The sequence below is a fragment of the Lithobates pipiens genome, unplaced genomic scaffold, assembly GCF_037356315.1.
Source record: "Lithobates pipiens isolate NorthernLeopardFrog02 unplaced genomic scaffold, aLitPip1_a1.2 Scaffold_19, whole genome shotgun sequence".
Lineage (NCBI taxonomy): Eukaryota > Metazoa > Chordata > Amphibia > Anura > Ranidae > Lithobates > Lithobates pipiens.
In genome coordinates this window covers 218,716,341-218,731,926 of record NW_027507764.1, presented here as the reverse complement: position 1 = coordinate 218,731,926, position 15,586 = coordinate 218,716,341, and the positions used below count along the sequence as shown (strand labels likewise).

The 15,586-nt window shown below is 42.8% G+C and overlaps 1 protein-coding gene across 1 annotated transcript in view; it reads left to right on the top strand.

Moving 5' to 3' along the window:
* AVL9 (AVL9 cell migration associated) overlaps nt 1-15,586 on the top strand; it is a 138,380-nt gene that overhangs the window by 48,353 nt on the left and 74,441 nt on the right. Inside the window, exons 6-9 of the mRNA XM_077491700.1 lie at nt 103-192; nt 3,491-3,557; nt 12,308-12,348; nt 14,041-14,079. Coding sequence (XP_077347826.1) covers nt 103-192; nt 3,491-3,557; nt 12,308-12,348; nt 14,041-14,079 — 237 coding nt within the window. The remainder of the gene's footprint in view (nt 1-102; nt 193-3,490; nt 3,558-12,307; nt 12,349-14,040; nt 14,080-15,586) is intronic.

The window sequence follows — 15,586 nt, the reverse complement described above, 5'->3', positions numbered from 1 at the left end:
ACCCCTTTTTTCAGTCCTGACATTTGGCTGATATTCATTTTAAGTGCACAGAGTTAATAGAATATAATTGTATTGCTTATATATTTTTTTTTTCCTTTGCAGCCATTGTATGGGTTACTTCAAGCCAAACTTCAGTTAATTACTCATGCCTATTTTGAAGAGAAGGATTTTTCACAGATATCAATTCTAAAGGTATGTAACACACAGAAACATTTCCCAAGTGTCGCTTGTTCTTGTTTTTTTAAACCGTTTTTTATTTTATTTTTTATTTGTCCATTAATAGCAAACAACCAAAGTTTAAAATGTAATTTGATTTACTGGATGGTGTTTAGTAAGTTGGAAGGAGTACAGATAGCGAAAAGGGTTGGAGAAGGATTTGGAAGTACATGAAGAAAATAAAGATAAAGCCATGGTACAAATATATTTTAAGCACATTTTGAAGACATACCTTTTTCTTTCCACATTGACCTTTGTCTGATATCCCCGTTGATTGTGTGCTGCTCAATGGTGAACTCCACACAAAAATAGACTGTTAAAATGCTTGTAGAAAGACTGCTTAGGTTGCCAAGATAAAAAATTCTGGTCATTTTATTCCTATTATCCAGCCCCTTCAGGCAAGACCAAAAAAAATAAATCAGGTCTCTGACCTAACGTTTCTCCACTACAGTTGAGCATCACATCTAGGTCCCTATCCCTCCACCACCCTACGCTGGTGAGGTCTAGTAATTTACAAATGAGGGCTCATTTTGTTTATATAGTCTTTTCATCTCACAGAAAGTGACAAGGACACTGCATTTCTGGTAAGATCAATAGGGGTTTTTTGTACTTGCTGAAAATGTTCTCAGCCTGAAAAATGAATGCAACTACCACATCTATGGACTGGTAAGCTGCAATACGAGAGGGGGGCTGAAAAGCACCTGGCCTGACCACAAAGCAAATGAGCTAGACTATGAAACTTGCCTGCTATTCTACATATTCTCCCCCAAGTTAAATCCATTTGGCACATTTTCTCTCCATTTTCTTTAACCCTTCCAAATAATTTTATTTTTTTTGCTCTGTGAAAAACTGCTCTGTTGCTGCTGTGAGCTCTGAATCCATTGAAAATGTCTGTCCTTCTAGTGTCTTCTTAAGGTTAGGAAATGGGTAATAGTCTGATGGAGCAAGATCTGGTGAATAGAGTGGATGGTCTATGCACCAAAACCCTAACTCTTTGTAACCAAGACAAGGCAGGCAGTTTTGACAAACAGCCCACTATTTTCCTCCTCCATGGTTCATTCAATTACTTGGAACAATTGAGAAAATAGACCTGTAATTTTCCAAATTGTAATAATATTATATATGAAATATCACTATTTACAATTGCAATAACAAAATTGGTGTTGCGTGTTGGAAAGCTGATTTGGCCTAGATCTTTTGCTTTAAAGCAGAGTTCCACCCTCAAAGTATTTTTTTTTTTTTTTTAAATCAGCAGCTGCAAACACTGTGTAGCTGCTGACTTTTAATAAGGACACTTACCTGTCCAGGGATCACACCATGTCGGCGCCCGAGGCCAACCCATCCATCAGATCAGGTGCAGGCATTGCCATTGTAACTAAGGGAAACCGGCAGTGGAGCCTTCAGGCTTCACAGCTGGTTTCCTACTGCGTATGTATGAGTTGCACTGTGCTTTCTGAATGGCCCTGTCATCTTCTGAGACACACACATGTCCCAGAAGACAGCAGAGGGGAGGGGGGCAGAGCCAGAAGAGGAAATTGCATACCTCGCCTTGGCTTGGGTAGAAATTCACCTTTTTACTACGAAGGTAATAAAAAATAAAAAAAAAATAAAATGTATATCCAGAAGCGAAGGGTAGAGGGGTGGTCTTTCGTTTCAGACCAAGTAGTAAAGTTGGGTGGAACTACGCTTTAATTAGTACCATATATCTGAGAGAAACAGGAATGATGAATGACCAGAAATTATCTACGGTTATAATTAAGAAGTCATAAAAATGGGAAAGAAATGGGACTATGAGGGTGCTTAGATATAAGATACCGTAACAATGGAGGACTCGAACAGAGTAGAATAAAATTGACAAAGCTTTTATTATGATACAAAATTTATTAAAAAAAGTAATAAAAGTGAATAAACACTAGAGATCATTCAAAGTTCCAGGTAGTGGTTGCAATGAAGATTAACTGTAGGTTTGAGTGATCATGTGTTTATCCCAACATGTTTCACATACTAGGCTTCATCAGGGAATGTATGCATCAACCAAAAAACAGAGCAAGTAACTATAGACATTAAAAAAAAAGAAAGTAAAACTGAAATACATACATAAATAATTGAAACAAGAATTTCAGTGATAAATCCAATGAACAGGAGGACTTGCCCCCTCGGGCCCTAACAACAAAAAAGAGATGTAAACAGTAGGGGTGGCTGGGGGAGGAGGGAGCCACCACAGGAATGCCACAGATCACAGGCACTTATGTGACCACAGTGAGCGCTCGAATGACCTGTCAAGAAAATATGAAAGAAACGGGTCGTAAACCCAAATGTTCCACTAACGGACAAAAGGTTCAAAAACCTATGAACAAAAAAAAAGGGGGGGGGGGGGTTATACCAACATATATGTCTATGTAGAGGCATTAAACAAACTCAATCAAAATACCTAAAATTAAGATTCAAATAAACAAAAGGAGGGGGCGCCTGTACGTTGAAATGCCAAAAGGTCCAAAAGAAAATTCAAAGAAATATTTTTTCTGAAATCAAAATATACAAACTATGAATAAAATAAATAAATAAAAGGAGGTATGTTAATGAAAATGAATGCATCAATTAAGATAAAGAGTGTGGCCAATGGGCATAATCAAAACAAGAGATATACTACTAATTGGTAAGATAAGTTCACGAGTCACCAAAGAAATGCAGACAATAGCCATAGTCACAAACTAAACACTGTGAAACACAGCATGTCTGAAAAAACAGATGCACAAATCAAAGTCTATACCTTAAAGAGAAGCAAAAACGGCGTCAGGTCGCCCCCAAGCTCGAGCAGTTCTGAAGCCCAAGCAGCTGGCTTAAGAGCGCTCACCACTCAGCCAACGTCTGACGTCACCGGCCAAATGCAGACAAGAAGGTGCCAATGCGCCTGCGCCGAAATAAAAAAAACCGCCACAAAGACCTGAAGGCCAAGCGGCATTAAAACTCTGAAGGTGTGGCTAGCAACATAATGGATAGAAAGAGAGACAGCTGTATAACAGCTTCTAACCTAGTTTTTAACCCTCTGTAGCCTTCGAGGATGAAAAAAAGCCACTGGAAGTAGGGACAATACTATGTCTTTCCCATTTTTTTGAATTGCACAATTTGGGGACGAGGTGCGTTTAATTTGGTGTCTATCCCTAGTCAGACAAGAAAACTATAAAAATGTTATAATTAATATTTACCATATCCCCTAGTCAGAACAAACACCACATTTTACATCCTGTGCTCTAAAATTATTTATTGTTTTTAGGAGCTGTATGAACATATGAATAACTCATTTGCAGGGAGTACTTTAGAAGGATCACAATTATTTCTAGGTAAGTTGTTCTTTTTTACAGTGCAGATATCTGCTTAAAGTTTTGTGTGTTTTTTTTTTTTTTTTTTTTTTTTTTTATGGGGGTGATGGGGGGGGGGGCGGTACAGCACAAAACACAGTTGCATGTAAATTTGTGTATCGCATACCTGCAAGCTGCTGCTAAAAAAAAAAAGTTCTTGCTGTGCCTCCTCACAGCCACCGAATACTGTCCTGAGCGTCTGTCTACCGGTGCTAAAAGAGCTGACTGCAGAGAAAGTGTGCGGTTTGCCTGCCCCCCCCCCCCCCCCCCATTTGCAGAATGCAGTGCATTATGGGAATGTAGTAATATGAGTTCTGTGAATGGCAGAGAGGGCAGAAGGTTGTTGCATGCAAGCAGCAGAACTTTACCTTAAAGTGGTTGTAAACCGTTACAAACCATTTTGACCTACAGGTAAGCCTAGATTAAGGCTTACATCTGCTGTAAAACCTTGGAAGCCGAACCTGGTCCCCGCACCCTGGGGACAGCCTGTAATCTTGCTTCCGGTACAGGAGCTCTTCTTGGTATTTTATAGAATGTGTGTAGTCAGCCGCAGGATGCTATACACATCTTTTTGGTGAGGCAGTTGACAAATTTATTAGATGTTATAGGAGGGTAAAGTTCTACTTCCATAATGGAAGCCTCTACCCCTTTAAGATGCAGAGCACCCAACTGCTCTAACCAGGCTTCATCCTCTTATCTTTTTTTCAGTGAGATAAAAACAGACAGAAATAAGTCTGTTTCTCCCAGTGCTGTGAGTGACATGTGATTTACATATCTTATGCACGAGCCTGAGACTAAAGCGGAGTTCCACCCAAAAATGGAACTTCCGCTTTAAGGGAAGGTGACCCCCTGACATGCCACATTTGGCATGTAATTTTTTTTTATGGGAGGGAGCGGATACCCTCTTTTTACAGGGATCCAGCTCCCACTTCCGGCGCACCGCGGCACCCGGAAGGGAGATCACCTCTCCCCTCTCTGGAATCATCTAGGACACATCACAGGTCCCAGATGATTGCCCGGACAGTTGCAGCGCAGCTCACACATGCGCAGTGGGTGCCCCGCTGTGAAGCTATAGCCGAGTGCCCCAAGTTACAATGCCGGCACCGCAGAGAGGAGGGGGAGTGGAGCAGGGCTTCGTTCCCCCGAATCGCTGGATCCTGGGACAGGCAAGTGTCCGATTTATTAAAAGTCAGCAGCTGCAGTATTTATAGCTGCTGACTTTTATTTATTTATTTTTTTCAAACGGAACTACGCTTAAGTTCACAATTCACATGCCCCTCCCCTCCCCTCTTTCTTCTCCAGCTCTCCCAGGAATGGCTGCCTTTCCTGATGTTTTTCATCATGGGGTGTGATCCACAGATCAGTGTGAGTGAAGGAAATGCATGGTGCAGTGAACTTGCAGGACGGCTTTGATTTAGGGGAGATGTATCTACCCAGAGCTGGGCAGAGGAGAAGCTCCAGTGATCTGATCATTATTATGGAGCAGTGTGTGTCTGAGGTCACCTGATCACAGTTGCAACATTCCTTTTGATTACCAGGATGTGTTATGGGGGGAGGGTTGGATGTCTCACTTTGCATAATTGCACCCAGTAAAGCTTAAAGCTTACAGCCTACTCGTGTCACCTGACTGCTCCCGCCAAGTCCCTACCCGTGTCACCTGACTGCTCCCGCCAAGTCCCTACCCGTGTCACCTGACTGCTCCCGCCAAGTCCCTACCCGTGTCACCTGACTGCTCCCGCCAAGTCCCTACCCGTGTCACCTGACTGCTCCCGCCAAGTCCCTACCCGTGTCACCTGACTGCTCCCGCCAAGTCCCTACCCGTGTCACCTGACTGCTCCCGCCAAGTATATATTTTCTTGTACAAATATCACTCTGAATAAAGAAGTCATCCTCTCCAGCCTGCACCATGATGTCTCTACCCAAATCATAGCTGTCTAATCATGTCCCAAACGTCTCCATCCTGTCATATCCCATATCCATCCACATGATACAAGAGTTGATAGAGAGTGTGCGGACATGATACAGCCACTACCAAATATGGGCGTGGCTTAAATTGTGTAGCAGTACACCCGTAGAGAGACTGGCAAGTATAATGGTCTGTCTTGCACGCTGCCCAGCCAGGCACACGCTTTTTCATTCCTCAGAAACCATAAAGCAGTCCTTGCATTTTGTTTTTCTTATTGAGGGGAACTTGGATAGGGTTGGGTTCATGAGAAGCCCAGGTGATCAAACATTGGAACTTGGGACTCACATGCTGTGTATACTTCACTCCATTTCTCCTCCTGCACATCACTTCTTCTGAGTATCACTCCATACTCCTGTACATCACAAAACTGCTGGTGTTAGTAGATTTTTATATTTTATTTACATTCTTTATTTTTTTTTACAATTTTTTATTTTGTAATATTATTTATGTATTTTTTTTTTTTATCCGCCCTGTTGGGGGCTTTGGTGGGATGTCAGGGGTCTAAACCGAGACCCCTGACATCTCCCATTTGAGACAGAGAAAGGGACAGAGGACACAAATTCCCCAGTCCTTTTCTCTGCATTGATGAATGGAGAGGAGACATTCATAAACTGAAGCAGAGTAACACACAGTTTATTCTGCTCAATTATCACAGGACACAGAAGTGATAGGTAACGAACGCTCACTGTGTCCCATTCAGTAAAAGAAAGGAGTCGGTAAATGACATACGGGTCCCTTTCTCTGCTCTCCATCCTGACAGATTCCCCTCCCCCCCCCCCCCTCGCATTCCTCAGGAGAGGACGGAAGCTGGCTGCGGGGGACGAGGGGGTTGGAGGAAGAAGACACAGCGGGCAGATGAGGGGGACATGGAGGGGGACCAGAGAAGAAGGGGTTGTGGAAGAGAACACGGGTGCTGGAGGCAGACATGGAGGACAGTCAGATGATCGGAGCAGCAGGGGACAGCTGTGAGCACTGATCTCCCTGCATTGCTTTTCAGGTGAAAGCCGCGGGAGAGAGAGGAGGAGAAGCAGATGATGAAAAGCCATGCAGGGAGATCGGTGCTCACAGCTGTCCCCGCCGCACCGACCATCACCGACTGTCACTGGACATTCATGTGTACAGAAGTGGCAGGGGCCGTGAGCATGCTATGCTTTTACCCAGAACGCGCTCTGCCTCTCCTGTGTGCGTTCTGGCCAAGGGGAGTGTAGAGGGGACGGGGAGACTGCTGGCGTTACGACTCTGCCCACTAAGTGCCAGATAACAGTCCCTGCCCACTGAATACAGAGTTTTTGGGAGCCAAATAGAGAAAGGGGAGACATTTGACAGGTAAGGATACATGCAGGAGGCATGTATATCCTAATCGTTCAGCACTATGGTAGTACTTTAAGTTGCACTCTTCCTTTTAGTGTAAGACTTAGGCCATATGCCCACTAAAGCCCTTACTCTTTAGAGTAGGGGAAGTCTTTTTTAGTTTTCTTGCCTCTGGATCACAGATATGCCAAACCTGTTGGTTCAATCTGTGAACTCACTGCTTTCTTCTCTCAAATCAACCAAAATCTCCCTGAGCACAGTCAGATTTGCAAAATGCCCTGAACCATTTCTTGTCTCAACCAGTAGATGTGTCTATACCCCCACAACATGGGTTCAAAGATTTCTATTCAAACCTGTTCACGGTACTGATTCCGAACAGTGGTGTTTGTGATATTCTGGCTCTCAAATACCTTGAAATTCCAAAGTTTGTCATGAATCCGCAAAGACTGTTTTTGCCTCCCTGAGACAGGAGTACCTGAAATCCATAGACATCAAAGATGTCTATCTGCATATTCCCATTTATCCACTATATCGGTGTGTTCTGTGCTTTGCAGTGCAGGACCGTCATTTCCAGTTTGTCGTACTGGCCTTTGGCCTTTTCTCTGCTCCCGGAGCATTTCCAAAGGTCCTAGCACCTTGTCTTAACCTTCTAAGAACTATCTGAGTGGACCTCCTCCTGAAGTATTCTTTTCCTTTCCAGCTATCTTCCAATGTCCACAGGACAATTCAGATGCAGTTTTCAGTATGGTGATTAACTTTCGAAGTTCTGCCCTTTTTAGCCTTCTCTTCATCTAGAATTACCTGGATCTGATTCTGGATACATCCCAAGCAATGGTTTTCCTTCAATAGAATAAAATGCTGTCTGTCGGAGCTTATGCTCAGGAAATTAGGTCAAAAAGACATCCTATGGGTACATTTTTCCATGACAGTTCTAGGCCTCATGGTAGTCTCCTTTTAAAGCTGTTCTGTTCGCCAAATTTTATTTGAGGCCTCTCCAGCACAATATCTTGCTGACCATGAACAAGTATGCTCCTTCTCTTGACCTATCTATCTTCCTGTACAACAAAGTAAGGAATTCCTTAGCTTGGTAGATTTCCAGTACAGGTTTTAACAATTGAAAGGCCTATCACTGGAAAGTGATAACAGATGCCAGCCTTCGAAGCTAGGGAGGAGTGTTCCAGTCACTCACAGTCCAGGGAACATGGTCATAGATGAAAGCCCTGCATTCTGGAGTTCAGAGCAATGACGATGGCACTGCAACACTCCTACTACTGCAAGGACACCCAGTCAGGGGGCAATGCCACAGGTGTGGCCTACATCAGCCACCAAGGGGGCACCAGGAGTCATGCAACTTTGAAGGAAGCAAACCAGATCAATTCATGGCTAGAGACTTGCACTGCAGTGATTTCTGTGATCCACATCCCAGTAGTGAACAACTGGAAACCTTTTTTAGTCACTGCCCAAATCAAGGGGAGTGGGCCTTTCACCCCAACATCTTCAACCTAATAAGTCATCGATGGTCTACCCAGGATGTGGCTATTGTGTCCTTCAGATTCAACAAGAAACTACCTCTGTGTCCAGGACAAAGGACCCCCCATTGTTGGCATGAGATGCCGTAATAATCTCCTGGTCTCAGTTCAGGCTAATCTATGCCCTCCCCCAAGTGCAAATTCTACCTTATCTGCTCCATGAAATGGAGAAAAAGAAGCCAGTGCTTCTTATTGCACCAAATTGTCCCAGAAGAACCTGGCACACAGAAATACACAGACCACTAGGAGACAACACCTGGCCTCTCCCAAATAGGCCAGACTTGCTGTTTCACGGCTTTCTGGTCCATTTTGCTTCTCGGTCACTAGCTTTAACAGTATGGCTGTTGAGCCCCAGTTTTTATAGACACAGAGGTTTTATTAAAAACCACAATCTTGGAGTACATTAATCCATATCTTGGAGTATAGTACATGACACAGGCCACCCTCCTTTCTATTCCTTGGTTGCTACAAAACGGAGGACTTCTCTTATGTTTAATATACCGCTTTTTTTATACCATGGGAAGCATTTTGCAATATCTGTTTGATCAGTGCAAAAAACTGTTAGACTTGTAGGAGTTCAGAGCTTTCGAGTGTCCTCTGCACACTTCCTCTATTATCTCACAGAGCCCTCTTTAGTGGACAGCTGGCGGTTCGAATCTTGGCCGATTCCTGCTGAAGATTCGAACCATGTATGGGCAGGCTGAATGTACCCAAGTTGATTGATCAACCTGGGTACAACCATTTGATTGCGATTATTGCAAGCAGTGTTTATAGCTTCTTGCAATAATAATTATCTTCTCCCAGAGGGTAATTAATGGCTCGGCATGAGGGATTCCCCTGTCAACACTCTCTGGTTGCAGGAAAGAAATTCACTCCATCTATGGCCAGCCTTAGGCTGACTGTACATTATGCAATTTTCTTTCCTTCAACCATGGGTTGAAAGAGAAAGAATCTCACGTGATTCCCCATCAATACAGTCAGTGTTGATGGTGGTTTCTCTTTTATTCTGACAGTGGGGAGTTTCCCCACCGTCGGGATACAAAGATTACTGCTGCTGGCTATAGCCAGCTGCAGCGATCGTACAAAAAAAAAAAAACACAGGCTGGTTGTACCAATGTCTATCTATAAAGCAACTTCAGTACAACCAGCCTGCCCATAACTGAATCATAATTTGGCTGGGTCCGGCTGAACTTATTAATTTCTGTTATCTTATTACAGGATAATTACCCTTTTTGTTGTTGAGCTGGTTCAGTACTTTAGCAAAAGATACTGGACAGAGCTAACACCACTCCGTCCACACAAAATCTGTTTCTTGACCGCTCTTCAATAAGACTTGAGTGTAATTCTGGCGTTTTTGATAATGTTATGGTATTTTTCAGGGTTTTTAAATTATCTTTATATTTTGAAATAAGGCATTTAGCTTCACCTAGGTAGCTTATATAAGCAAATCTATTTTATTACTGATAAATGCTTATAACTTGGTAATAAGTCGCAGTGAAGGAATGTTACTGTTTACTGCCACACCCTTTTCTGCTGTCCCTGTGAATGATACTATATAGTTAATGATTATTTTCTTCTGCTTTCCACACTGCATTTTTTGCAATCATTAACTGTATAAAACAAGTCGTACAAGAGTGGCCATGCACCACAATTTAAATACCTGTGAATAATGTGGTTATTTTAAGCATCACTTGTGACAGTCATAGAAGGTATGGTAATGGTTAATAAAAGGTTTACCTTAATACAGCGAATGCATTAAGGCCCCTTTCACATGTCCAAATCCGTATTCAGCCATCCGCTTGCTCAGCAGGTATCGCTCCGTTGATCCAGCGGATGACAAGTCCGTCTCTGCACACTGTGCAGGGGCAGACCTGTCAGATCTCCGCTCTCCTCTATGGGGCTGATCGGATGATTACGGACTGCCTGTCCGTTTTCATCCGATACACCAGACGGATGGAAAATAGGGTTTTATGTCACCGCTGACATCCGTTGCTCCATAGAGACGTATGGAGTGACCGTTCAGATCCACTGAAAAAACTGACAGGCGGATCTGAACGCTCCGCACGTGTGAAAGAGCCCCTAAGGTAAGAAAAAAACCTGAAGCCTTTACAACCACTTTAACCCTTTCCCGCCTGGCTTATAGCAAATTGACAGCCGGGTGGGGGTTTTCCTTTTCTGAGTGGGTGTCATATGACGTCCTTCACATTGGGCCACTCGTGCGTGCCCCCGATCTATGGTGTAGTGTGTCCCTAGGCTTTTTACCATGTGATCAGCTGTGTCCAATCACAGCTGATCAGTGTAAATAGGAAGTGTCGGTTATTGGCATTCCTCTCATGCTGACGGCACGTGAGGAGAGCTGAAAATTGGCTTTCCTCACAGTGACAAGTGATGCCTGTCAGTGCCCACCAGTGCCCCCTCATCAGTGCAGCCTGTCAGTGTAGCATCATTAGCGCACATCAGTGAAGGAGAAAAAAAATACTTCTTTTACAAAATTTTATAACAGAAACAACGATTTTTTATTTTTTTTTCCAAAATGTTTGGTCTTTTTTTGTTTCAAAATGTTTGGCCTTTTTTGTTGAACAAAAAATAAACCCTAGTCGTGATTAAATGCCACCAAAGAAAGCTCTATTTGTCTCAATAAAATGATAAAAAATGTTGTTTGGGTACAGCGTTGTATGACCGTGCAGTTGTCATTCAAAGTGTGACAGCAATGAAAGCTGAAAATTGGCCAGGGTAGGAAGGGGTTGAAAGTGCCCTGTATTGAAGTGGTTAACGGTATTTTCATTGACTGTTTTAGAAACAGGCAGACTTTGTTATTGCTGAGATCTTGCTACTAAATCTAGCCATACACTGTGCATTCGAGCCATGAGTGGCCCTGTCAGCACAACCCAGCTTCACCAGTCTCGGTCTCAGGTGGAAAATTAGTTGAACATCCTATGAGATTCAGCTCATGTATTCAAGCAGCAACTGGTGCTGCAGCTGTGTGAATACAATAGCTGGCAGCCAAGATTCCTTCATCTACATACATGGATGGTGGATTTCATTTATTTATTATTCTTTAGCCCACATACGGCTAGTTTTAGTCAGGTTCAAAGCTAGTTGATTCCGTCAACTAGTGCACTTATGCTTTAATAAAACAGAAGTTATTTACAAACTTTCACTTATCTGATCCTGTCCCCACTTCCACGGCGAGGTAAGTCAGAAGTTCGGCCTCCCTCCGCAGTAGGGACCTGGCTGTGAAACCGCAAGGCTTCACTACCGGGTACCCTTACTGGCAATGGTGGCGGCAGCTAACGACAGCCAATGGAAACATTGGCTTGGGTGCCGACATCGCTGGATTCCAGGACAGGTAAGTGTCCTAATATTAAAGGTCAGCAGCTACAGTATGTGCCACCTCATAATTTTTTATTTTTTATTTTGTAAAAAAATAAAAAACCATCAGTGATTAAATATAAGAGCTCTATTTTTATGAAGAAAATTATAAAAATGTCACATGGTTACAGTGTAGCATGACTGCACAGTTGTCATTCAAAGTGTGAGAGCGCTGAAAGCTGAAAATGGCCTGGGCAGGAAGGGGGTGAAAGTGCCCAGTATTGAGTTGGTTAAACAAGTTCACAGTAACTTTAAAGAGTACTGAATGCTCTTTGAAGATATAGTATAGTATGTTGCTTATGGTTAAACAAGTATTAAACCCTTGGTGATTTATTTTTTAAAGCTTAAAGGGGTTCTAAGGGCTGTTTTTTTTTTTTTTTTTACCTTCATGCGTATTCTATGCATGAAGGTAAAAAAACCTGCTTGCAGCGCGCAATCTAATATCACTTTAACTGATTACAAATGCAGTGCTGAGACTACATACAGACAAAAAATGAAATTGCTGTCTGGAGTAAAGATGATTTTTCATTTATAATAATTCTTATTATTTGTAGGCCTATCTCCACGGGACCTGGTACTTCAGTTTAGGCATAAGGTGAGGCATCATTATGTATAAGGCCATGCAGTTCTTGAACAATGTTTACCAGTGGAAGGGATTGGCATAATTTAAGATGTGTACTGGGAGAAATTTGTAGGCTGCCACTGACCTCGCCTTCTAAGAAGTAAAAAAAAATATTTTTTCAATATTTTTAGGTATGCTGTGTTAATGGGAACACACAACACATTTTATAGTAACGTGATATTTTCTCAAATGTGACTGCAAAAGTGAAAATACACATTTTAAAGTATAAAAGTCAAACAACTAGGCATTCTCAGGTGGTCAGAAATGGTAGCCCACATGTTTCTCTCAGTAGAGGTCTATTAAAGCGTTAACCCCAAAAAAACTAACAGATTCTGTTCCTTTAAAGCATATTATACAGCACAGTGCTTGTGCTGTGTTATTTGACATCCTGTAATACCTGGTTGATCCTGATAGTTTCTGCCCTCCCCTCCGTGTATCATGGTGAGCTGCTGAACCCTGACACTGGTCAGTTTACGTGCCTCCGTCATCTGAAGCCCTGATGTCCTGTGTCTCCTCTGTCCTCCTCCCCCTCCCCTCTCTGCTTGTCTGCTCATGCTCATGTTTGATATAAAAAGCTCCTATCCATGCTTTAATATACCAATAAGTCCTGTGTAAAATATACTTATCTATATTGGCACGGCTCCCAGCGATCAGCTGACTGTTGGGCCTCTCGCTCCTCTCTCCTCCCTGGCTGATGTCAGGGAGGAGAGCACGAAAGGGAGGTTTAAAAGATCACGGCGGTCATAACAGGGAGGTAGAAAAACACAGTAAGAAAGCATAGAGCATAGCATACTAGCTCATTATGAATAACTTACCTGAGAACGAGCCCCCGAAACGGCCCTCCATCTTCCTCTTCGCCGCTGCCATGTAGCCCGGAGAGACTTCCGGGTCTTGTGGCTCCGGTGCTGTGATTCGCCGGAGCTGCAATGACGTCACTCACGCGCATGCGCACGGGAGCCGACACTCGCGGCATATCGCCGCGATCTGCGGCCTGCCCAGTGCACCTGCGCGCCGCTGTCTACGGGTAAATATCTCCTATTCCGTATAGGTTTAGGAGATATTTCTTGGACCTACAGGTAAGCCTTAATCTAGGCTTACCTGTAGGTCAAAGTTGGTTGTAAGGGTTTACAACCACTTTAACGGGGTGCAGACAGCAATAAAAACTGACAGGGATTCTAATCCCCCTCCCCTCTATCCAAAAATAAAAAAGGGTTTGCCTTTAGTTATACTTTAACTCAAAAAATCACGAAAGGGAGGTTTAAAAGATCACGGCGGTCATAACAGGGAGGTAGAAAAACACAGTAAGAAATAATTTCATGAAGGATAGATTACTGGACCCTTAATTAGTAGATGTGTATAAATTATGTTTGAAGAATAGGGATATTGTTTAATGAAACTTTAAGGATTTCCTAAAAAATCCATTCAGTTTATGTCTAATCAGCATGAACCTTATACCTACAGAAACAGGTATACCAGCTATGCAGTGCATGTGGTAAGAAAAGGCTTGCGGTAACTAGCCTTTCATTTACTATGATACAATATTCAATTATGAGTCCTTACACCCTTATGCATATTGCACTTAACAGTTTCTGAAAACTCCAATCTACATTTCTCTGTATAAACCATTTTTAGTTTATTATAATCTGTTTTTATTTTTCCAAACAGGTTTTAATTTTGTTTAAACTGATACTTCTTGAGAAAAAAGTAAGTACTTTCATTTACCGGTGCCCTGAATATGCATGCTTCAAAATCTAGTTTAAATAAATTTCTGCTTATTTACAATATGCTGTGCTTTTTGTATTGAAACTCTATTGTAACACTGTAGGCACTGTAGTAAATCGCCAACTTTATGCAAAGTAGTAATATAGGAATATTTTTCGCCTTCTTTGTGTCTGTAATGACTCCTGAAGCCTCAAAGCTTGCATCTCATCCAATCAGAAATGTAACTTTTTTTTTTTTTTTTTGTTGCTGGTGCAGATCTGTAGATACAGATGAATTTACTTACTTTTATCAAAATGATTTGTACAAAATAAAGTTACCAATCTTTTGAGTAAGGACTGTGGCATTTAATGAAATAGGTGCATTAAAAACTCACATTCAGGGTATCTGTATATAGGCACAATAGGGTTCAATGACTGCACTATCACCACCCAGGCTTGTCTGTATCAACCACGTCTCACTAGTCCGGTTGGGGCCGGCGTCCTGACCAGCAGGAATCTTTGGCGCTCGGGCTTGATCCACACCGAGGGTTGGAGCGCAGCTGGGGACCATAGGAGAGAGGGCTGAAACGCAGGGTGAGATGGATCACAGACGTGCTTGCGGCGCATGCGCACTGGAGAGATGTGTACAGTGTGCGCTCCTATGTCAGCGCTTGACACATCACTCCAGTATGCGTGCTCTGAAAGGAGTCACAAGCCGGTCTGTGACGCCAATCCACCATGCAATGCGTTCCAGCCCTCTACTGTGGTCCCCAGCTGCGCTCCAACCCTTGGTGTGGATCATACCTGAGCGTCAGATTCCTGCTGGTCAGGACGCCGCCTTTTTCATTAAAGTCCTTACTCAGAGGCGCCTGTGTCTTTTTTTTCTCTTTTACATGTTTGGAGTGTTGCTTCAACTTCCCCTGCAAGGCTTGTACTGACACAGTGGACTGTTTGTCAACATAGAGCTGGTTAGCTCAAAGTAATTCCTATGGACTTGGTCCATAGTTCAACCTACACAGGTTGAACTGGTTGGACTGTTGTCTTTATTCAACCTTACCAACTATATGACTGTCATGGCTGCCGTGTTATGACTGATCGATTCCCCTATGTCCACTCACCTAGCTTGTCCCTATTCGATAAAAAGACAGGCAACTTCTTGTTCCTGGTCATGCAGCATCCAATCCATGACCCAGTATTTCCCCTGCGTTGCATCACAAATGTGTGTTTGCTAATGTGTAAAAAAAAAAATACTTCTTTCCTTCATTGTTCTGTCAGATCTAATTACTGTGCAGCTTTCACCTGCACCAGTGCTAGCCTGAGAGATCCAAGGATTGTGGGATATATAGTTTATTTATAGTTCTCATCAGTTCTTAGACTACAGACAGTCATGCATTAACTTGTACAGTAGCATGCTTCACTTTTGAACACAAACTGCTGACACGAGAATGTGAACATTTACTCTACTATAGGCTGTGCGTATATTCCAAAAAATGATGCCATGAAATTACATG